This window comes from Mustela lutreola, chromosome 13, assembly GCF_030435805.1.
Source record: "Mustela lutreola isolate mMusLut2 chromosome 13, mMusLut2.pri, whole genome shotgun sequence".
Lineage (NCBI taxonomy): Eukaryota > Metazoa > Chordata > Mammalia > Carnivora > Mustelidae > Mustela > Mustela lutreola.
In genome coordinates, this window is record NC_081302.1 from 34272141 (window position 1) to 34296738 (window position 24598).

The following is a 24598-nucleotide window of genomic DNA, read 5'->3' on the forward strand; positions in this document are numbered from 1 at the left end:
CACAGTACTGTGTTTTTGTTTGTTTGTTTTTTACATGATTTATCAATCAGTAAAAGCAGAAAGACAAAGGCAATCGAAGTAGTGGTATGTCTTCCAAGGATTGGACAATCTGAGGAAGAAAATCAGGACAGAAGTCGGAAAACAATTCAAATGCTCAAGTATCATGTTTCCAGAGAGAAAAAAACAAGTGCCCGTAGCTAATAGGACTGAGGGTCTGAACTGAGCTTTGGAAGACAAGAACTTGAACAGGTAACTTGCCTGTGAGGAGAAAGGGCAGCCTACAGAAAGAGGAAAAAAGTTCAGAGAAGGAAAGAAAACTGGAAACAGCCATCCCCTGTGTTAGGAAGCTAAAGACAATTAAGTGCTGGGAGCCAAAGCAAGACTGGTTTCTACTTACAAGAAAACTTATGCGTTCATCCAATTATCAATTACAACCAAATACTGATACAACTCTTATTTCTAGACACAGGGAGTTGTCTTTGCTTCAGGAAGCCTGCAGCCTTAGTATCTCAATTTCTGGAAGTAAATTTAAGCCAAAGAAACTGTTTTTTCCCTCATGAAAGAAATGAGCAGCTCTGGTTCGACAATGAATCGTGCAGTGTTCGTGAACTAGGTTATTACTTGAATGACAGAGAAGAATGGGGAGTCAAATGATGAGAAGCTGAATAAACTGATGCCAAATTATGTAACTAGAGTTTTCACTTTAGCTCCAACATCAGGGATTTTCTCATTTACCGAACATATGTAATAATGACAGATTTTTTCCTTCACTTTTCTAAAAATGTTTTATTCCCATTTTAGATCATAGAATTACTTCAAATACAGAAATTCCTGTAAACCCCACCACCAGGTTCCCCCATTAACATCTTCCATTAGTAGGATACATTTTGTCATGATGAACCAATGTTGTTCAAACATTAACTATATTCTATACTCAGATTGCCTCAGTTTTCCCTATGTCCTTTTTCTGTTTAAGAATCCATTAGTTTACATTATACATAATTATGTCCCCTTGGATTCCTTTCATCCGTGACAGTTTCTCACATTTTCTTGGTTTGCAAGACCTTGGCGGTTTTGAGTATTGGTATTTTGTAATGTGCCTCAATTGTGCTTTCTCTGGTTATGTGTTTCTAGGAGTAGACAACAGAGGCAAAGTTCCATTCTCATCACATCAAGGGCCTGTACAATCGACATTACTTGTCGCTGTCTATGTGGACCTTGACCGACCACCTGGCTGAGGCTGTTGGGTGTGGTTAGGCAGGTTTCTGAACTGTAGTTATTTTTCCTGCTCTTGGCCATATTGCCTTCTGGGCAACATGCACTTTGAGTGGGGAGTTATGTTTTACTTCTCAGGATCAAGTATCTGCGAAGATTGTTTGGAATTCTGCACTGTCTCCTCTCTCCCATTCACTCAGTTATTTCTGTATGGGCTCATGGCTGTTTTACGCTCTGGGTTGTAACTCAGTCCTACCTTTCATTGTTGCTCTGATACCTCTATCATCGCAGGATTTGAGTGACTTCCTTTCTGGTGCTGTCAGATGCTCTAGGCTTATTTTTATCCATTTGCTAACCCGGTCCTGGAATATCAAACATTTCTCTAAGGAGCCCCATCTTTTTCGCTGGAAAATGGTATTAAAAACCAAGCCCTACGTGTGCTTGTTTGTACTGGATTAATTTTATCTTTTTGTCTCCTAAAAAGGGGGGAAAAAGGTTAAAAGCCCAATTTGTTTTATTTACCTCAGACAATGTAACTAGCATATGCAGTGACCTGGGGGGCTCCTGCCTTGGGCTCAGATGGGGCTTCCTGCTCAGCCCTCTCCCTCTGCCCCTCCCCCTTGCTCCTTCTCTCAAACAAAATCTTCAGAGCCTATGCCATTACCTCAACAAATAACCTTGAAAAGGCTAATGCAGTAACGTGTCTGTGGTGAAGGGTGGGGGGATCAGCATTCATGAAATTTATGTATCTCCCTTTATACTTTAATAGTATTTCTAAAAAAACCCCCCTTTTTTTGTTTTAAACAAAGGTAGCTTTGGTTCAATGTGGGAATTGTTTTTCTTTTATCCCCCAATGTGGGATTGGAATTTGCTGTTTTTGCTGTTGTAGGTGAAGAAGGCAGGCAAAACATGAATCTTTTAGGCACTTTTTATTTTCCAAAAAAAATTGTCGTTAATATATAAACATCTCATTCTCTCAAAAAATTCTACAACTATACAGCTGTTTGCTCCATTATTTGCATAGGAAATGACCACAATACAAAAATAAGAGGGGAAAAGAAGCAAAACAGCAACCAATTTATGCTTTGTATGTAGGCATGTTCCACGTATAAACATTTTGAAGCCTTACAAAATATTTACACCGTTTGTCATCTATTTACACGTTTTAAGAGCAACTTTTCTAACGAACAAAACTATAATTTATCAAGTTATGAAAATTTTCTAAAAAAAACTTACTATATTACCACAAAATAAATAAAGATAAACAATATTTTAAAAACAAAATTAAGTTTCCATTTTCAATTAAGACCCCTTTTGGCATTTTGCTTATTTATTCTGCCCTTTGGTTAACAGCATCAGCATCACATTACTATTATATTGCATATATGTAGCACTTGCTTCCTTACGCTTTCAACATGTCATTTAATAATTAAAGGCAGACACTGAGTCAGTATTAACAATGATTATAACTAAACTGCACTGTAATTTAGGTAAAATTACTGTGTCTCACTGTATATTACATGCAAAATCCATATAAATTGTCGTTTAACCAACAGTACTGCATAAGCGAACATTCCAGTATGTGAAAACTGCATCATGAATTCAACATTGCCACGTGAGAGCTGCAAGTCCTCCTTTTTTAAAACGATACTGCTTAGCTTATTGTTAGAGGTTTTCACTTTTACGTATTTTATCTTTTAAGCTCTGGAGTTCACAATTCATATAAAACAACTTTCATATTTAAAGTAATCCTATTTTCATCAGTGCATGGAATCTGCTTTTTAAGTTCATTTGAATGATTTCTTCCTCCTAAAGAAATGAATTTGGTGAGGTGTGAAGAGGTATTTTACCACAAATTCTAACTGTAAATGTATTCATGTTTTTTTTTTCAAACAGAATTATGATTTTCCCCCAAAAAGAATCTTAAAAAATTTGTAATAAACCTATAAAGCTGATTTGCATATTTACAAAATTTTGAATAGCAAATATAGGCAACTCATATAAAAACAAACAGAAAAACACATTTGTTCAATGGCTATTTCTGAATTGCCAGGTACAATGCGCACCTCTAAGGAATTATCTAATATTGGAAAAAAAATAAACTACTTGATGTCAAGTAAAATCTTGACATACAATCCAACCTTCTTCCTGTGCCTGCCAACTGACTTGTTTACTAAACACTGTCACATTAAATGATGGTGCTTAGGTAGAAACACTGCAAACACACCCTGCACCCTCACCCCCCTACCCACAACTGAGATGTGGCTGCCTGTCAGGAGATGAAATCTGCTTGAGTAAAGCCATATACACTACAGCAAGCATTCCAGATTCTCAAAAGGACCAAACACTTTGGTATTCATACAAGGTATTCCCTGTTTTCTCAAATATACAAAATATACATTTCCAGTTTTTTTGTTTTCTTTTTCTTTTTTTTTTATATATATACGTTAAGTTTGTAGTTTAAAACTTTGCCAAAGGAACTGCAGAACGTCAGTGTGAATTGCATAGGCACGGCAGGCCACAGTGGGGCTCTCAGTTCTGGTGCCTCTTCATGTGCAGGGCCAGGTGGTCGGAGCGGGAGAAGCTGCGGTTGCACACCCCGCACTGGAATGGCTTGGCCCCGGTGTGCTTCCGGTAGTGGCGGGTCAGCTCGTCAGAGCGCGCGAACCTCCAGTCACAGCCCTCCCAGGTGCACTTGTACGGCTTCTCACCTGTGACAACAACCAAGAGGTGGTGAGGGGGGCCTGCTTGCAAGATAAACGTTGCAGACACTGCCTGAGAAGGACAAGTCTTAAAAAAAAAATCATGGTCCAAGAGAAGGAAGGTTCATAAATTCCATGAGGATCTAGACTTCCTCAAGAACCTAGTGAAGAGAGCCACTCTTTCCTAGGTAGTATTCAACCTAATACTGTAGATACATTTATAGAAAGATAGATGTATCTGGGCTTCTCACAAGCAGAAAAATTGTGATTTCTAATGTGCAAGACGAATGGGTACTTATTTGTTATGTACTGTTTCCAAACATATAAATCCATGAAATGACTAGATGCCCTCAGGGGGCTTTATCACCGCTGTGGGAACTCAACTTCTACACCAACAAACCCAAGTTATAGAAGCACAGGACTAATGGCTCTGCCAGCCAAGGGAGGAAAACATTCCGAGGCTGCTCAAATCACCAATACCACAAACTCAATGTACCACACAAATGCAATCCTTTTCAAATGGGGTCCAATTTCTGGATTAGCTAGATGAACCTTCATATGTACAAGTTAGCTGTCTGAACACAGGGCCTCCAAAATGGATGAAGGGGCACTCACTCTTCGAAATTCACTACAGCAAACACACATTCACACCTTCCCATTATTCAGTCAGATAAAACCAAAATAAAGCTAGAACATATTAAAGTTTAATTAGTCTTGAGGCTTTATGCATCTTGTATATAATAAATTCCTCAACCAGATCAGAAAGTCTGATACCAATAACCTCACTTTGGTGAAGAATCATGGAACTGTAATACTTCTAACATTTGCGGATACAGACATTTATCTGCCCTGTGTCTATTACCTGCCAGGCACTGTCTGGAGTATGTGGGACACAGTGGTCAACAGAACAAAAATGCCTGTTCTCATGGAGTTTAACAAGCATTATACCTGTTTTAAAAGTCTCTAATCAATCAATCTCCTTATTCTTTCACAGCACTTTCTAACTCTGGTAACCAAACTGACATTTAGGCCACAATCCCACCACAATTTGTAATATTCTTAATGTTGTCTGAAGTCTGCTAGTTGCTAATCTTTCAAATCCACTTAATATTGATAATGCAGTCTTAACTCCCAGTGTAAGAATTAACCCTATTTAAACTGAGATCAGGTATTCCCCTAAATAAATCCCAAAACCTAAGGAAGTTTTACTGCTATTATTTAAGCTCCCTTATGTTAGATTTTTCTATGAATTTGAAAGTTTTGAGATAAATTTTCTTATTAAATAAAGTACTACTGTTGGCTTACTGCCCAGTTTTATTTGGATACCTTTTAAAACTGTAAATAGTCACACTCCTGAATTCCTTAAAACGTGGTTTGTTGTGAAAGAGAAGAGCCTCCAAGTCACTTTGAACACTCTACTTAGTACCACAATGAAACCCAACAACCTTTCTGTCTGATTTAGCAGTATCATGTTCAGGAAGTTTTAAGATTACTCAACTGAGTCCACATTTTACAAGACACTGTACACAACAACTGAGATTTCTACAGCTTGTAGTTAATTTATTTTTGCTGTCCTGGTAACTACTCTGACTCTTAAAATCCCATAAGGACAAAGGGGCAGAATAGCCCTTCAAAATTTATACCTGTTATCTCCTAGATTTTTCTTTCAACTTCTACGGTATGCATCCCCAAAAATATTTCCTCTCTCCTCTCCTCTCCTCTGAACCAATACAGAAATCTGTCATTTTTAAAAAATTTTCTTTTAAAATATATTGTCTCAATTCCTGAAGTTTTTTTTTTTTCCAGTATAAATTCTATAAAACACACTCAAACGTTTTAAGTAACTGCAGTAAACTCTTCTCTCTCAATTTGTGTTCATATTATTTAATACTAGCACGCACTCTTGTAAATCAAAGCGAAAAGTTACTTTTGCACAAGCATTTGTTTTTGTTCCTTGTGAAAAGTAAATCGCAGAAACAAACATGTTGGTTAAATACTTCACTGTCAATTAATGGAAAGAGAAAGTTACTTCTGATGTCTGAGGCAAGGAAAAAAATTCAAAAAGTGCTCCAATTTTAAAAGAAATCATTCTAGTTTTTTGCATTTAATAATTAAATAGCAAGAGAACTGAATTTTCAGAGTTTATTTAAGAAACAAGGGACACTAGACTCTTTTTGTTCACTATTTTTATTGGCTATGAAGCAATAAACTGCACCAATATTTTTTAAAGTTTACTTTACTGATTGGTTGAAAAACGGTAGCCATTAAAGTTCCTAAAACATTTGGGGTTTTGCTCTCAATTTATGCACATCTATAGATTATTCAGCCAAGAATACTACCAGTGTGTGGGGACATTAGTTACAGGGCCAAGTCTTTACTATAAAAGCAAGGACAACTATTCCCCACTTGGGGCAGTTTCTATGGGATTTATTCAAGTGTCAACACGGCTCAAGTAAAACATCATAGAGGAAGCTGGTACCCAATTTCTGGCCAAATAGTAGTTCGGGCCTTTCTTCCTCAGCCAGAAACACTATGCACAGTACTTCTGGGAAACCAAACTGACTTCCTTTAAGTTATTTCAACAGGATAGAGCTTTCAAAAGTTTAATTGGATTTTTACAGAATCTCTTTCCAATACCACCAATTTAAAATATTTAGTTAAGCTCTTTCAACATCAACTGTATTTTTAAGTTCTCATGCTGTTAATGTGAAACTTTCCAAAGGCAAAAAGAAAAAAAGTGACAAGTTTGAACAGCATTGAAAACAAGCTTCAACTTAATCTCAAAAAAAGTCTTTTCTTCTACTTTAAAATTAACCAGAAGTATTTTTGCTAGGAATCCCTTATCTTTTTTAGAAATTATTCAAGCTCAATATACACACTTTCAGTACTGAGAAGAACAATGAATATATTTCATAAAAATGGGAAGCAAAGCACTACCAGGGAAAGAAGGGAACAGACACAAACATTCATTGAGTACAGACTGCAGAACCAGGTATTTCTCATTATTTCACTTAAACCTCACAGCAACTCATGAGTTAGAAGTGAAACAATGAGCTCCAGATTAAGAATCTGGGCCTGCCACTTTTCCTTAGCATCCTACTTAAGCTCTCCATTAGCAAATACTCCATTAACTCTATACGAACAATTTAAGAACACTTTTTGTTCAAATTTATTTAAAGATTCTAAAGCCACTTGAGGAAGGTCAGTTATGGAACAGATTAATGGACTCAGAACAGGCTGATGGTGGGAAGCACAGGGCATACATGAACAGCCTCCAGTGAAGACCCACCTCTCAGGACCAGTGGGGTCCAGAGAACTGTTCTGACAATCCCTCAGATATCACCTCATGATCGTTTCCCTTTACAAATGAATTTCAGGGGGTTAACAGAACATGTTTACAATGTACCTGAAATCTTTAGCAATGGACTAAAAAAAATCCTCATTTTTTCCCTCTGATAAACAGGTAAAAAATGACTTCTGAACCTACCACAACAGAATGGGAGGTTTCTCTGCTCTGCTGAACATATTCAATAGACTCCTACACCAAGGTCTTTTCCTAGAACGTTCCACACACATTCTTCTAACAAAAGAAAAATATCATACATGGAAATATTGCTCAGAATAGCTATTTAGGTAACTTTTTAGAAGTTTATTACCAGGAAATTGTACTGCCTGATAACTAAAAGGTAGGTAATTCAATCAATTGTATCCAACAGAGACTACCAGAATTTAAAAAACCAGTATTTAGTAAACAAGTGTAATCTGCACTAAATGACTTGAAAAACAAAATTAAGACGGAATCTTAATTCTCTCTTAAAAAAAAAAAAAAAAAAAAGACTTAAGTCACTGGCCTCAACTTAAAATCCATTTCCCATTCTGAGAAAACAAAATAATGCAAACAGTTGAAGTGGAATAAATTATTTTAGTAGTTGGTACTTAAATCAGCTCTTATTTCAGAAGGAAAATGTTTTTATGTAATTTAATAATTATACTTTTTACATTGTTAGATTTAAAACATTACTAGACATCATTAGACACTTAGGGAATTGAGTCTGAAACAGTCTCTATATATTCTAAGAAAAGGTGAAAAATGGGAAAACAATCAAAAGATTAAAGAAATTATTGGGGAAACAATAGTAACTAGAAAGAAGATAAGGTAGTATAATTTGGGCTCATTAATTTGTATTTTTATGTAGCTATGCCAGTAATTTTCCATTTAAAAAATCTTTTCATTAAAACTCATCGTATTATTAAAAGCACATCTCCTACACTTGTAACAGAAGAGTTCATTTAGAAGATTAGTATTATCTGTATTTGCAAAATGCAACTAGTATTTACTAGATAAACAGTATCCTGTCAATAATGCACCCTTTTTCAGGAAACTGATTAATTCAAAGGAAATACAAGAAATTCCTTCTTTCTCCCTGCCAATTTGTGGTCAGTTCATATGCTTACCCGTTCTTTGAAATCTGATTCACCTTAACACTTCCAGAAAACCTCTGACAGGCCAGGAGAGATCATTCCATTTCTCTGTATCCCCCTATAGTACCACTTACATTCGTTCTGAATGACTGGTTTGCACTTGCACATATACTGCTGTTAAGAGGGTTCAAACAGCTGTGTTTTGCCTCCTTAACTAGCTTTGGAAGTTCCTCAAGGACAGACTATCTTCTGCTCCAGCTGCAATGCCACACTTCTCGTAATGCATCTTTGGAACAATCCCATGTTTGGCCCAAGCCTGACGAATTCTGATTTTTTCATCCATGAAAAGAAGGTAAGGGGGGCACCTGGGTGGCTCAGTACGTTAAAACCTCTGCCTTCAGCTCGAGTCATGATCCTGGGATCGAGCCCCGCATCAGCTCTCTGCTCAGCGGGGAGCCTGCTTCCCTCTCTCTCTTTGCCTGCCTCTCTGCCTACTTGTGATCTCTGTCAAATAAATAAATAAAATCTTAAAAAAAAAAAAAGGTAAGGTATTATTAAGAGACAGGAAAGCACCTGGTGCAATCTACCCAACTGTCAGACTGTCTACCCCCACCCGCCACCGCCACCAACTCCCTGGTTCTATTATCTCACTAAATGTGTGTTTAGTGCTTTTAGGACATGTTCAGAATCCATTTAGCAAGGAATCCATTTATTATCCATCATGTAGAGAATTGTGCAAGGATAAAACAAGTGCTCCTTTACAGAAATGGACTAATTGATGAAGACGAAGGAGTTCTGAAGCTCCTACTGCTGGTCTAAAACAGCAAAGGGACTTCTGGGGCTAAAAAAAGTGACCTGACCAATCCAAACTGCAGTCAGAGGATACATTTGCAGTCTCCTCCCTGAGCGACTCTCTAGGCCCCCAAGTTTCTGCACATCTCCTAAGGGTTCCCCACAAAAACACTGAAAAATCCTTGCTAACTGTGTTAATGAAATATCAATTCTTGAGTCTACTGACAAAAAGATGACACTCAGATTCACTTTATTAAGAACCTAAACTGACTTTTTCAAAAAACAGTTAATGAAAGATTTTACCTTCCCCCTTTAAACCAAAACAAACAAATTCTGTATTTTAACTTTTCTAGCACTGAATGAGTACTAGGATAGCCTTTCCTCTAATGCATTTACTGTGGCTACCTTGACTTGACACGTTTTCTCCCAACTCTTAAAAGGTCTGTATTTATAAAGTAGTCAGAAAGAAACATTATTCTGTTTTATTCTAAGTTACCTAAATGTGCACTTCTAGAACAGCTAACTTCCCCTATCAGATTTAAAGGTCCTTGAGTATAAATAATACAGGCTGATAGAATAGGAATAGTGCTAGAGAGATACTTTTACTAAAGTAGGACATCACTTTGTTTCTAACCTTCCACCAGAAAAAAAAAATGTAGGTCATCAAGTAAACAGCTACTACATTCTATAGAACTAAAAATACCTGTCAAAGTAAAAATCTTGGATGATTAAATTATTAGATTAAAAAAAAGTGTATTACATTCTCTCTACCTTCAGAGCTGCTTATTTCTATCTGACCTTCTTCAGCAATTCCATTTCATCTGCTTATGAACTACCTTTCTCCCACTAGTTTCTAAGAACAAAACGGAAGGGAGAGATTCTCTTTGGATTCTCCACAAAATTTTTGCTTAATCAAATTATACATCTTAAGCTTTGATAAGCCTTATCATCTCAAGACAATGTTTTATCAATTTCCTATGTAAATGTTTTTCAGATGAAAAGAACAAGTCCTAGAAGCAAAGTTTAATTTTCCCAGTGAGTCATTAAAAAAAATTGTTTCTAAGTTTTCATGCTCATAAATACCTTTTCCAAGGGTCTGAAGTAGCAAGTCTCTTAAGCCACTACTTTTCTTATGTAAGCTTTAAATGGTCAATAGAGAATAAATTTCAAAGCTGCAAATAAAAGTAATTTAGGAATTTTAATAATATCTGAAATTATAAGCTAAATGTGATACTTTTACCTGCACATTTTCAAATACAGACTCAAAAAATCCACTGGATCCTAAGTAATTTCATCCTGCCCAACTCTTCCACCTCTACCAGTAAAACAGGTTACCAAGTAAAACACCAATGGACTGACTCTAGATCCAAACTGTATGATCTCCATTATGGCCATCTAACTACCTACTTCATCTAGAGAGGAGAGACTTATGCTAAATAATTTTTCAAGGAAGTGAAATTGTTTTAATACTTTCCTTCCTTCCACAATTCCACAAAGGAGTAACTCATGTTCTCAACATTTTGAAGGTTTTAGTGGCCAAGTACCATGAATTGAAAATTCCTGTCAACTCTTGTCAGTATTTTTAGACGCCAATCTATACCTAATAGACATTAAATAGATAGTAAGTAAGTATGGAATAAAGAACTAGACAGGAAATTTATGTAAGGAGTTTAGTACCTAAACTGAAACTAAAATCATCTCAAGAAGAGATTGTACATTTTAAAGTATGCATACTAAAATATTAATGTGTCATTAGGAAATAAAGTGTTCTACATAAGTGAAACAGGATATGGGAATGTACCCCCTTAAAATTTAAGACTTGGCCTAAAAATCTTTCCAAAAGGTACTGTGCATTTTTTTCTTAATTAAACAAAGCATCCCGAACAGCTCACTGTAAAATGCAGCACTAACAGTATAGTGCCTCCCTGAATCCATTTTGTGTTCCTATGTTACTGTAGTTTCCATTTTCTTTTGGGGGGTTATTTCCAATTGTCCTCTCCTTGTCAGCCCTTGGCAAGTTGTAAGGGCCTGTACAAACAGTCTCGGTCTAAGGGATACTTGAGCCAAGTGTGTGTGTGGCTCAAAGACTTCCATGCACACACAATTGCTCATTTTCTGCCCCGTTCCAGGTAGCTGAGACTGCTCAATGTCTAAAAATGTTTCCTTACCCTAATTTCCCAACCACTTTCAGGTATTCTTTAGGATTAAGTACATATCCACTCATGTGACTGAAAGCACTAAGATTTTAAACACCTGTACTGAGTGAGTTCACTAGTTTCAGAACTTTTTCTTTGGAAAATACTTTTTACTAAACCATGAACACCATTTTCAAAGAAATTTCCAAACTCAAAGTAAAAACTGTATTTCAGCCACACCAAGAAACTAGTAACAGTAGTTAAGAAAGATTTTCAGTTTCTTGCAAATTTTTCTTTGTATATTATAGCCTTAACTTTCTTTCCCTATTATATTTAACCTTTTTTGGCCTCAAGCCTGTGCTTAGAATTACTTTAAATCTTCAGCTGATTTGTAAGAGCAACATGCTTAACTGAAATCTTTTCCTTAGAAAGTGCTCAGGAGCATTTTTAGATGGCAGTGAGTACAGTCCCTTATATACATCAAAAAGGCATACACAAATTTCAGCAGAACATTTGCAGTTACATGCTTTTAAAGTACAGTATACCAGCTGACACTACTGTCCAGAAGCAGCCATAATTATTTCTAACCAGAGGCATGGTATGTGTATACACACATTACAACTAACACAAACACCCACACACCCATACAAGGGGTACCTCTACAGACCTATAATATATGGACATGTAAGTGAAATATAACCATTTCTTAAAATACAGGAAAAGTACATTCCAGGTGTTTTGTGAGACCATTCGTAGAACTTTGTACTACCTGTATATTCTTTATAAGTAAGAGAGAAATCAAGTGTATAAACTTAGAAAAATGCTTAGAAGGATGCCATGGAATTTCTGGTTCAAGAAAACTGGTTATCTTCAAGAAAAAGGTCTTGTTTTGGAAAGACCATTCCCTTATGTTCAATTTGCAAGTCAAGAAGCACTTACTGTCTGAAACTCCAGAATAAGCAATTAAATAGAATTCAGATGTAGTTTGTTTTAATTGCTTAAATCATTTTTAAAACATAAGGTAACTTGACATTTTAAAGCAATTACAATTATATTCCATGGAAATGCTAGGGTGGCTTTTCACATTCTGCCTGCAAAATGGCAATCCCTTAAAAAGCAATTTTGTGTGGGGCGCCTGGGTGGCTCAGTGGGTTAAGCCACTGCTTTCAGCTCAGGTCATGATCTCAGGGTCCTGGGATCGAGTCCCGCATCGGGCTCTCTGCTCAGCAGGGAGCCTGCTTCCTCCTCTCTCTCTCTCTCTCTCTCTCTGCCTGCCTCTCTGCCTACTTGTGATCTCTCTCTGTCAAATAAATAAATAAAATCTTTAAAAAAAAAAAAAAAAAAGCAATTTTGTGTATCAAATTCAAGATCCCCATATAGATTTTTTTTTAAAATCTCCTAATAAACTGTCCAGGGTGGGAGCAGGATGGAGGGCACAGTGGGGAACCTGTATTCAAAACTAAACAGCTATTAAATAGGTGAAGCTGTTTAGAAATACCTAGGTCTTTAAGGGAGAAAGAGGGAAAAACAAAGATATTCTCACTTCAGATACATTCATTAAAAAAACAGGGAGGATGCAATGAGAAAGCACAGGTAATTTTAAAAGACAGTGTCTAGAAACTAGAAATGAGGAGAAAACCACCTCAATGCTCTATGATTACCCAAGAACGGGTTTAGCCAGATGAACAAGTCAGCTACAAACCCTCCCCCCAACAAGGCATTTGAGACTGTATCAAACAAAACTTTATTAAACTGGATTACATGGTCTCATTCATTAGATGTTGATGGCCACACGTATGATCAGGTGAGAAAGTTGATGCATGGGACCCAAACTAGGCCTGAGTCCTCGTTTTAGTTTGATTTTATTAGTACGATCACTGTTAAGACAGCCCACTATTAAATTTCTTTGCCAGCAGGTCAAGTTCCAGAATCCCAGCTATTAAGTATTGAGAGCACTAACCCCTGACAGGGGTTTCAAGGCCACTCAGATATGCTGACTATATCCCTGCAATAAGCAGTTGATTACAGTGTGATATGCAATTGCACTCTTTTTATTAGGAGACTTTAAACCTCATGAAAAACATGTTCCCTCCTTCGTAACTCCCATTTCAAGGGCTTTCAAAGAAGAAAAAAAATTAATCGTTCAAATGTTTCAAACTTATTTCTACTCCCACTAGTCAAAATTCAGGTAAAACCCCATTTTCAGTGTTTTCTTCCCTAACACAACTGTTTATTCTATTAACAGCTATTTTAGTATTTCTACATGGAATGTTTTCTTGGCCATCATTTGCATTTTGAAAACTTTAGACTGAGTTTATTATATACTTATAGTGTTTGTTTAACTACAAACATAATTTGTACTTGAGCTGCTTATGTAGGATCATGCCTTTCATATAATTGCTTTATAGCTAAAAAACTTCAGGCCAAAACCACCCATTCATTTCACTGATAAATACCTGAGCTATCTTTTCTTTAAAAGCAATTTCTCAGAAAGTCCTGGAATCTACCCTGATGCCAATACTACTTAGATTTTAATAAGGAGTGTTTATCACTAAGATATCAAGTATTACTTCCTTACATGCATACAAAATGTCTGCAGCCATATTCCTCCTAGTGTTCTATCTCAGCACTGACCTTTGTTCAAAGGCTTTTACTTTTTAATGCAGCAGTTAGAGATAACTACTTCATTTATCAAAACTCAATTTCCATAGTAACATCTAGCCTGGGGAGATTCAAGTCCTCACACTAATCCAACAACCCATTCAAAGAAACTGTTGAATACTTTGGTTTCCATAGCAATGATGGAATAAAACATTTTGCTAGGTCATTGCTTTTATTAGCAAACTTATTCTTTGAACTTTAGGTAAGGCTGAATTTACCGAGGGAAAAAAACACTATCATTTCATATAAGTTCTTTCCTTCAGGGACAGCCTTTTAGGAAAATCACAGATAGTAACCATCTATGTATTTTAAAATATTTTGGGTATTTGGAAGCTTTTTAAAAGCATGCCATGTAGTTTTGTCCTAAAATGGTTTCTAATATAGTTTTATAATTAAAAAGCATTCCAAAGTGAATGTATAGATTTGACAAAATAAGTATTTGTAAAATTAAAGTGACTCCACATAAAAGCACATTCTAAACAAGGACGAAATATAAACTAGAATAAAGATAGTCTTAAATAGCTCAAATCTGGGCTGGCACAGTGTGTAGAATTAACTTTTAAACCATGACCCCATCTTTGCCTGATTTTAATAGTCCACAATTTCGGCCCTTCATTTCATCAACCACAGAAAAAATGCTAAACAGAGATTTTAGGTTAAAGGTGAAATTAAAGATAATGTATTAGGCAGTTATGCTTTACATGCTAAATGGAAAAGTTTTAGCATTTAATGTACCTCAGAAGCCAACTGATTTGTTATGGAAGAAAGAAAATGAGTTACGTTCTTTTTCCTTCAAGGCAGAAATAGCAGTGCCATTAAAATCCATTAGTAAACATTGTTGTTTAACGTTTTTGGGCAATTCATTCTACGTGAGGTGACATGGCAAGGCCTTAGTAAGGGAACATCAGCCTTCAACTAGACTTTTTCGCTGAACTGAATTTTGAGCCAAGCCAGTGCTAAAAAGGTCGGCCATTAAAAAATAAAGGTTGACAGAAGAAAGAAGAGATCAAACACGTGTTGGCTTATAAAAGGATGAATACCACTTACACTATTTACACAACTCACAGAATTAACAAGAAAATTACATACCAGTATGAGTCCTCAGGTGAGCTTTTAAATGAGAAGACTTTGTATAAACTTTTGTGCAGCCTGAAATAAAGGAGAGGAAGAACAGCTTGTCATTTCAGAGATCTTTTGAAATCTTTACATTTGATGATTCAGTGTTTAAAATCGGGCTTTAAAGAAGAAATCAATATTTGAAGCGTCAGTTTTAAAGGGTGCCCCCTGTGACCTTATTAAAAGTATCAAGTGATTTACTTTATGTACCACTTTAGCAGAAAACGCAGATAAGCAAGTAAGCTACAAATGGGAAATACGTGTTTATATTACAGTAGGTGCTTTATGCTAGTTAACATATACTTCAGTGATCTAAAAACTTTTACTGGCTCTAGAGCTGACAGCGTTAAACCTTTATCCAAGATGACTGCAATTTTCTGTACATTTGTTTTTTTATTTAGTGTATCACGCTTTATCATGTACCACAGTCAATAAATTATACCCTGTATTAATCATAAACTAGCTTATGCCAGCAACTTGTAGATAAAGCCATCACCATCCTCAATTCAAGAATGAGCATATGCTCACATGCTATCAGAACTATTCTTAAATCTTTTCTGTAGACAGTCTTGTAATACACCATCAACAGAGCAGCCTACTTAATCTCCCGCTTCATTACCACACCTTATTTTCCCTACCTTATCTAATTCTTTTTGGGTTATTTTAATTTAGAATTAAGAACTCCAATTTATACGTTACACAAGTAACTCTGGCATAACACAGAATTCTAATTTTTATTCAATATTAGAAATAAAGAAGTCCAAAGTAACCTTTTTCCAGAATATTCTAGCTTTCTGTTTTTTTTTTAAATACATAAAACCAGCAAGAGACAAACATTTCAGGGTACAGCAAAAAGACTTGAGATACGAAAGTAGGTGGTTTTTTTCCTTGTCAAGTACTACTTTCCTACGTAAATTTAAAATCTGAGATTAAAAAAGGTATGCGCGCGCGCGCACACACACACACTCTCTCTCAACACAGGTATTGCTGCTTCAACCCGGTTATATCACGTACCAGGGTAATCACAGTAGTGGATGCGTCGTTTCTCCAAATCCGGGTTACTCCTCCTATTGTATCTGACAGGCTGGATGCTTTGCGAGTTAACTGGCAGGGTGGCAGGTAAATTTGGATTGTGAATTGCCAGTTTAGAAGCAATTGTAGCAGCATAGGATGGAGGTGGGGTCAGATTCTGGAGCATCTCTGCTTGTCTATCTGGACTTCCCGGCTCTGAGCTTGGTGGTGACGGGGGAAAGTAAGTGGCCTGCTGTGGCAGAAACTGACTTGGCATTGTGTATGTGCAAGGGGGCATGCCCTGGAACTGTTTCATTGCAGTCTGCGGAACAGCAGAGGTGTGTGTGTTAAGGCCTGTCATGGCGGCTGACATAGAAACATTGAGAGTGTCCATTACTGCTGTCTGGTTTGTAGAACTGGGCATATCTAGATCCGGTGTATTCAGTAGCTGGTAGAGGTGGCCCTGCTGGGGAGGGACAGAAAGATGAAGATCTGGTGTAGGAAGTTCTTGTTTGATGAAAATATTGTTCACCTCTGGAGCTGCGGTCTGGTGGGAGCTGAATATACTGGTGAACTCAGGGAGGGCCTGGGTCGGGGCCGGAGGAGGGGCAGTCGTTTCACTCTGGTGGCTGAAAATGGTAACAGGTTCTGTCTTGATGTGTGTTACACACGGTCTCTGGGATTTGTAGAGGCCAGTTCTCAGGTGAGTGATGTCAGGGAGGAAGACGTTCATGTTGATACTGTAAGGTAACCCTTCACTGTCAGTGAAGAACTGGTCTACGACTGAGGCACTGTCTCGTCTATACTTTTTATGCTCTGGAATTATAGAAACTGGAGGAAGCTGAGGTGTCAGATACTTCTCCATTTCACATCTTGTCTACAAAAAAAGAGATAAACAAACATGCATAATCCACCCAACTCATTATCTGGGTAAGGACAAACTGACTGAAAATTCCCAACAATACCTGCAAAAAGTACTAGGGCAAACTCCTAAGTGTCACTTATAAACTTATTATATTTGTCAACTGTGTAATAACCTGGTTTACCAAAAGCCTTATGAAACTCTCTATAAGGTATATTTGGTAAACTGCTCCCACAATCAGCCCCCGACAAAAAGTGAAAGAAACAAATCAAGGAAAAGCAGCAGCACACAGAAATATTCTTTTCCAATCAATAATACATAGTCCGTTCGAATAATAAAAATTCCTTTCTAATAATAATAATAAAAATAAATCTAAATAAATAAAGTTTAAGAACTCACATACAAGCAGGATTCCCTGGCCCCACCACAGTTGAGTTTGCAACTTAAACACAGTATTGTAATACTGCCAAACCACCTCAATTCTGTTCATGCCACATTTATATTAATATAGGTGTGTTTAAACAAACAAAAACCTAAGCAAACCAACCTTAAAAATATTATCACAGAGTTGTTTTGTTTTGTTTTTGTCTGGACAGATATTGTTGAAACATCTGATATAAAACATATTCCTTGGCTGTTTCAGTGCCTTTTCTCATTTATAGGTCACTGGACAGTTAAATACAACCGTCTTGGGCAAAACACAGTATCCACTGAAAGAACAAAGCAACTTCACTTTCAACATTTGATCTAAATGTTGATTTTAATCAGCAGATTCTGTAATTGGTTAATATGATAATGAAATGTTCTATTCATATCCCTATCTAAAACAGATCTTTAATTACCTAGGGGAAAATCACTCCCTTGGTAGAGTGGTGCTAAGGAGTCCGTGGGTGGGGAGAGGCTGCTGTATCCTTAGCACAGTCATCAGCAAAACATTTATCATGTCCTCCTCAGTGGCCAATGCTACATTCCCCCTTACTCTGTAAAAAGCTCAGTCATCCCTTATCCTTGTGCCTCAAACCGAAAAGAAAAGTGACAAACCTGAAATAACCAATCTTTTCCAAGTGGCGATTTTTTTTTTTTTAGGACACAATCCAACTTGTAACTAATAGTCTCCCTCCGTCTTTTTACAGCTCTCTTCTATTCTAATACAACATGAACTTCTATTTTAATTTTTAACATTGAAGAGTAAATTTTAAAAGAAAAACCCACTCCAACTAAATGGCTCATGAAACTATTAACCGTGGCATCGAAACTGGTGAAGAGTCATTTTTTTGCTACTACGGAGTTTCAAAAGCGTTTCATATCGGACCTCCTCTATCATTCGGGGTGGATGCAGACACGGTTTCCCAGATTAACACGATTTCACAAATAAAGATTAACGCTCTCGTCATGTGAGTCACATCTCTGACAAATGCCACTGCCCTTTTGCAGCACGACGAAACTCGCGGACCACCCGGACTAGCAGCTCAGTAGCAAATACGCCATAAACCAAGGGGCTATTAAATGAAGCGTCTCGAAATAAACCGAACTAAACCCTTTCGTGCACTTCGCTCCCGTGGTGGTTAGTGGTTTCTGATTTTAGCTCTTCCAGCTGTTTGCATGTGGGTATGTTTCCAATTTTTTTTTTTTTTCTTCTTTCCTTGGGACAGGCTAAAAGTCCCGGGAAGTTTTTTCTGGGCTATATGACTCCCTGCGTGGGCGAAAGAAACAGGCGGTTGCTCTAATTCGGCTGCCGGGCAAGTGTAAAAGCCAACTGCCAGCTTTCAACGCGGCTCCGGGAGGAAATTTACGCGCACACGAAGAAAACAACACCCCCGGTCTTTTTTGGTCTTTCTTTTTAAGGAAAAACAAACGCTCCGATACCACCTTAGCTTTCCTAACTCTCGTTTCCCAAAGGCAGCCCCAGATCGCGTCTAAAGCAAGCTGAGCCGAGAGATACGAAGCCAGCACCCCGAGGCGCCTCTCGCCAGCACCCCGATTTGCGTTTCCCCTTAACCTGACACGACGTGGGGGAACCTCCCAGGGCAGCGCACTGCGGGGGCCGGAGGGTAAGGTGAAAGACGGAATTTAAGGAAGGTTGGATGTGAGGTACCAAGTCCCATCCCCCCAAACTAAGAAAGCACGAAGTAAGGTGCGTGTTAGCACCCACTTGCCTCTAACCTCTCCCGGACGCGGCTGACGAGATTCGTCCGGGACCCCCCGCTCTTCCGGTCCCCCTACTTTCTCCCGGCGGACTGCGGGTGCCCAGGCCCTTCTGGGCAGGGCAGGGCGGGGAGGGGCTGCCCACCCAGCTCCGGCTCCCGGAGCGCCCCGACGCACGCCCCAGCCTGGAGCGGCCCCTGTCGCCCGCGCGTCGCAGCGGCGGGACACGCCCGAGCTCCCGGGGAGGGGGGTGGAGGGAGGGGAGCGGCTCTTCCTACCTGGACCAGCTCCTCAGGGGGCAGCCGCGGGCCAGCGGCGGGCGGCGGCGCCGGCTGCGGTGCCTGCGGGGGCGCGGGCTGAGCCTGCGGGTGGTGGTGCGGGTGCTTCAGCTCCTCGCCGGGGAAGAGCGCCGCGTCGCGGGCCGGGTTCGCGGCACCCAGCACGGGCTTGAGCTGCGCGAACACGGGCTCGTCCTGCGGGGCCGGCGGCTGGGGCACGGGTCCCAGGCGGGCGCTCATAGTCAGCACCCGCGTGGCCATTGGCACTCAGGGGGCGGCTCCGGGCGCGGGACGCGGGTCGGGCGCGCTTCCACCTCGCCCACGCTGCTTCGGGCCGGCGAGCTCGGCGCGGGGCCGCGGGCGGAGAAGGGGAGGCTCCGGCTGGACCCCCTCAACCAACAGCAGGCGCGGTTTTCGAAGGCGCGCACGAAAAGCAAAACTCTTCCGCTCCGACACGCGTAAACGCCAACGTCCTCCGGGCGGCCACTTTCTCCCGCCCCGCCCCACCGCGCTCTCTCACTCGCCGGAGCCCGCTCCCGCCACCGTCTGTCTCCGTAAGCGAGCTGCGAGCGCGCGTACCTGCCCCGCGACTACTGACACTTGACGCCCGCCTCTAATTTTACCCAACTCCGGGTGGGCGTGGCCCACCAAACCTGACTGGCAGCGCTGCGGCGAATCCCGAAGCCCTGAGGCCGGCCGGGCCTGAGTGGGAAGCCTATGAGAAGGGAGAAGTTCACCCAGGCCCCGCCTTCGCCGGGCTAACCCACCCTCTCGGGCCACGAGCTTTCGCGCGCAGGGCGGCCGCGCAGTTTGTACACAACTTCTCTGACAGATTGGGCTGACGGAGCCGGGGGCGGAGGAAAGGAGAGAAGCGGGTGGAATCTAGGAAGAGAGGGAATTAGGGTGGAGACGTGGAGGGAGATCTCTGCGGACTGTTCTCTGCCAGGATTAGGGAGAAAAAGAGTTTTGCACGTCTTAGGTGTTGTGCAAGGACCTGAAACTCAAAAGCTGAAATCCAGAAGGCAGCTAGGTGGGGGCGCCAAGGTTTTTAGAGACTTGTTTCACGAGTGTGTATTTTTTAATATACAAAATGTACTTTTCTGTAGCGGAAAACGAGGGGCGGTGTGATACATTTAAAACCAGCTCTCTTGTCTGTGTCTCTTCAGCAGTGAACATGTCCATTTAGCAAAGCAAATCCGGAATGTCGTGAATAAAAGGTTTAATGGTAAGATTTCTTTTTGAAGTCCTTGATAAAAGCTTGTTTTCCCCTACAGTATTTAAGTGGTTAGAAGTTTCCACACACATTCTAACTCGTATGTGTGTATGGAGGGGGGTGGGGTGGGCCATATGAATTTTGAAGTTTTTAATATTTACACTTTTGACTGTAGCCGAAGCATGGAAGCTAATTTAAGCACGAACGACTGACTAGTTCAGATGTATTTACATAGAGATTACATCTTCGACTGATTTTTGCTAGCACTGTATATTCAAAAAAAATGGAGTGTAATATTTACAAAACAGAAACGTAGCACATTTACCTAACACGATGGCACCTTTTCCTACGAAAAGACAATCGCAGAAGCCAAACATTAGACGCGCAGTAGCTCTGAAAACTGGGAATCTAAATTTGTAGGAAAGTAGTAGTCAAATATATTACCATCCATTAACTACATTATAATGGGAAGGTGAAGTTTTGCCAGCAATCACCTAAGGAAAACACTTCTCTAATCCTTAATGTTCTTGTATATGATTTTATCTGGCAAATTGAGAAGCCGGAACAATAAACTGCAATAAAAATACCTGGTATATTACTACATATGTATATATGTTGACAGCACACTATACTATTAGACAATTTTACATATGCAACAGCCTACTCATCACTTCCCAGTAAAACAGCTTTAAAAAATGAGCTCTTAGAAAAACTGTTCACTTCAAAGAGGTGGATCTTTAAAAGTGTGGCTCTCATTTCAGTGTGTAGATTAAAAAAATAATATACACATGAAATATTAGAGGTATTTATAACTAGAGAACAAAATTATGCTGTAAATTTTTTTCTCCTTTTCATTTCCTTTTTGTTAATAAATGATTCATCTTTATAGCCGTGATCACTTCTTTCAGAGAGTGGTTGACGACTACTTTCATGTTACCAAAGTAGTATTTAATAAGTCTTTTTGCTAATTTTTTCCTAAGCAAACAGTCCCATGGTATCCACGTTCACCTTTAAAAAAGCTGTCCTGATTTTCTCTAAGATTGAACCCAAGTATGTAATTAAATAATTTAAAAACAGATTATAGAATTGGCTTGGGATTTAATTTTTTAAAAATTGAACTTTGACAGATTTTCAGTTATAATGCTGATAACATGATCAAACCTGAGTGTGATATAGATAAGTCTTAACGGAAGTTCTAAATTCTTTTTAACTTAGGTTTAATACAATTTAGTTAGTATCTATTTATATTTTAATTTGCCTCTACACTCCTCTAGACCTTTTCTTTTGTCTTTATCGGAGCATCAGTGGCCTATTATTTCAACCTGTTTTCACTACAATAAAATTCAGTTATTTTACTGGAAATGTTTCTATATTTCACACCATTTTTTAACATGCTTTCATTTACAAATGCTTTCCCAGTAGCTAAACAACATAAAACCCAACTATTTGATAAGTTTTTAATAAAATACTTGTCCAGTTCAGTTCTTTTTTTCCACATTTCCATTTTTTTCTAATGAATAAAGATATGAACTTAGCTATGGCTGGGCTCTCGATACATATATGTTAGAAAAGCTGAATTCAATTGTTGAATGTTTTTGTTCAAATATAAGTAGCATTTATTTAAATTTCATTTTTGACATAAGGATTCATAAAACAGGACTGCCACTTTTAAGTAATAGTTTCTCTGAAATCCCAGGCTCTGCAATCTCACAGAAAATAACTAGCTTAGCACTGTACAATAGTACGGAAATTGGAAAGTAATCCTTTTCTGAGACATTTGCCATGCGATTCTGAACATAGAAAGAACATGTTCAACCAAGCTTACTTGCTGTTAACACACATGCTACAGCTGCAAACCTGATTCACGACTTTAACAACCTTTAACAAAAAGGGTTAAAACTTGATAAATATTTTTCAAATGTTCCAGGTTCTACATTGGCATGATGCCAGACAGTGTGAATGGACAGATCCTCAATTACTTTGAACTTTCTAGTTCTTTGCATTCCTTCCTGCTTAGTAGTGCGGTACCATTAGGGGAGATAGGAGAAAACAAAAAACAAATGTCAGGTTTCAGAAATCAATTAGTGGCCTGGCAGTGGTATGTTAACTAAACTATGCCAAAACAGAGAATTCTGAGGGAAAGAAATAAAGTTGAGTAGTCAAGTTAGGTAGGAGGGTAAGCGCAGAAGCAGTGTGCATGCTTAAGCCCTTAGTCACTGGGCAACACAGATTTAGTCTTAGAATAAACCATAAGTGTCACTATCTTTACGGGAATAAATACGCCTGAATGTGTGGGGGCTGAACAGGCATTCAGTGATGGGGGGGTGGGGGCAGGGAGGAGGCTTAAAGGAGGCCATGGGGAAAAAAAAATGGATAAATAGCTTCTGAATGATGAGATGAGAGAAATATGAAGCTATCACTCGGGCAATGTTCACAGGAAGACACGGCAAAAGAAGTATCTGTATTCAGTTGTTCGGCCAAACTGTCAGGGACAGCTTGAAATTAAGACAGTTTAGACAACATTTTATTCACTTTGGAAAATTTTCATGGAATATTCCATCTCTGTAAAGTCAGAATCAAATTACCGAGTGATATCGGACTACAGAAAAAGCAAGAGAATGAGTAAAAATAATTTTTTATAAGGGAGTACACTCTTCTCTAGGGTAACAACATTATTCCATTTAAAGTGACTTTCTTGGTATTAACTGATTGCCTACCTAGTGTTAGAATTTGTATCAACAGAGACATGAAGGACCTAATTATTGTCCTCTAAAACATTTCACATTTTAAATTGTTTAACTTTCTCATTAATGGCAACTGCTTTAAGTCACACTTCAAATTAAAAAAAAAAAAGTCATTGAGAACAGAACACAATAAAGAGGCTTCCACTGAGATTAGCCAACATTCAAACCATTTTGACACAAAGGTTAATAAACATGAGAAAAGATTTCATCCCTTTTGGTTGGAAAAATATGTAATTTAAATAGAACTAATATGCCTCTTTCTTGTATAAATTAAAATGCTGCCTTAGAAAAAAATTAATACTCTATTTTTGTACTATCTCCCACCCCGGTTAAGAAATTAAATTTTATATTAAGTTTGGATTTAAATGTGTTCTTCATAAAATATCTCCTAAAGGTCTCCATGTGCACTTAATTCCTAAATGTACTGTAATTTATCTAACCTATTTTTAAAACTCTAGCAATCGACCAAAAAACCCAGAATTTTACCTTGTGGGGGGGACTGGGATAGCTTTTTCCACCTTGTTAGTATAAGAAGCAGACAAAATGACATAAATATAAATGCCTTGAACCAAGTTATAGGCCAGGCGTACTGTAGCTTAAACTGTACAGCATCTGAATTCTGACTCTAAACATGATAGGAAAGGTCAGAGAAAAATCCTGAACTGAAGCAGTTACACCAAACAATCTTTTAGAACACTAAGGAGGTCACATCACGAGGCCTCATCATCATCACAATGAGCGGTGTTTTGAACCAATTGCTGTTCATGTGATGACAAAAGCACTAATGGTCCTAGGGTGTGGGGCACTGGGAATGCTCCAGGAGACCGCATGGGGGGGTCAGGAGGGAAGACCCTTTGGGAGGTTAATTTGTAAATGAAATGTGTAAAAGTAGTGCTAAGACCAACACTGCCTATTCCTTCCTTAACTTCTATCCCCTGATGATGGTTGTGAAAACGTGTAACTTTTGAGTATGAAAGTCTGACAAGAAGTATGACCAAGGCTAAAAATGAAATAAGCTTGGGACTCCTGGCTGGTTCAATCAATAGACCATGTGACCCTTAATCTCGGGGTCGTGAGTTCAAGCCCGGCACTGGGCATAGAAATTATTTTTAAAAAATACAAAATAAAAAGATTTGTAAAATAGAAAGAACCTTTAACATGATATGTAATTCCCCCTCAAGAAAATGTATGTATATATATAATCAAATAAAATAAAATTGGATATATCCCAAGTGACCAACAACAGGAGAGCAACAATGTATCTGTACAATGGCTGTAGTTCTGCCATCAGAAACCATATTA

General features: G+C 38.6%; 1 protein-coding gene across 4 annotated transcripts; it reads right to left on the reverse strand.

The window, feature by feature from the left end:
- Positions 1-2129: 2129 nt before the first annotated feature.
- Positions 2130-23893, reverse strand: KLF5 (KLF transcription factor 5). 4 transcript variants are annotated; one of them, XM_059144140.1, is made up of 4 exons: positions 23783-23893; positions 16058-16931; positions 15017-15076; positions 2130-3926 (listed from the first exon to the last, which is right to left on the reverse strand). In XM_059144140.1, exons 2-4 carry the CDS (start codon positions 16917-16919, stop codon positions 3748-3750), a joined length of 1101 nt encoding a protein of 366 aa, XP_059000123.1. In that variant the 5' UTR covers positions 16920-16931; positions 23783-23893; the 3' UTR covers positions 2130-3747. The 4 variants fall into 4 exon arrangements, with proteins under 4 accessions (XP_059000123.1, XP_059000119.1, XP_059000122.1 ...); XM_059144136.1 differs by lacking the exon at positions 23783-23893 and adding an exon at positions 19340-19945; XM_059144139.1 differs by lacking the exon at positions 23783-23893 and adding an exon at positions 19080-19245.
- Positions 23894-24598: the final 705 nt, after the last annotated feature.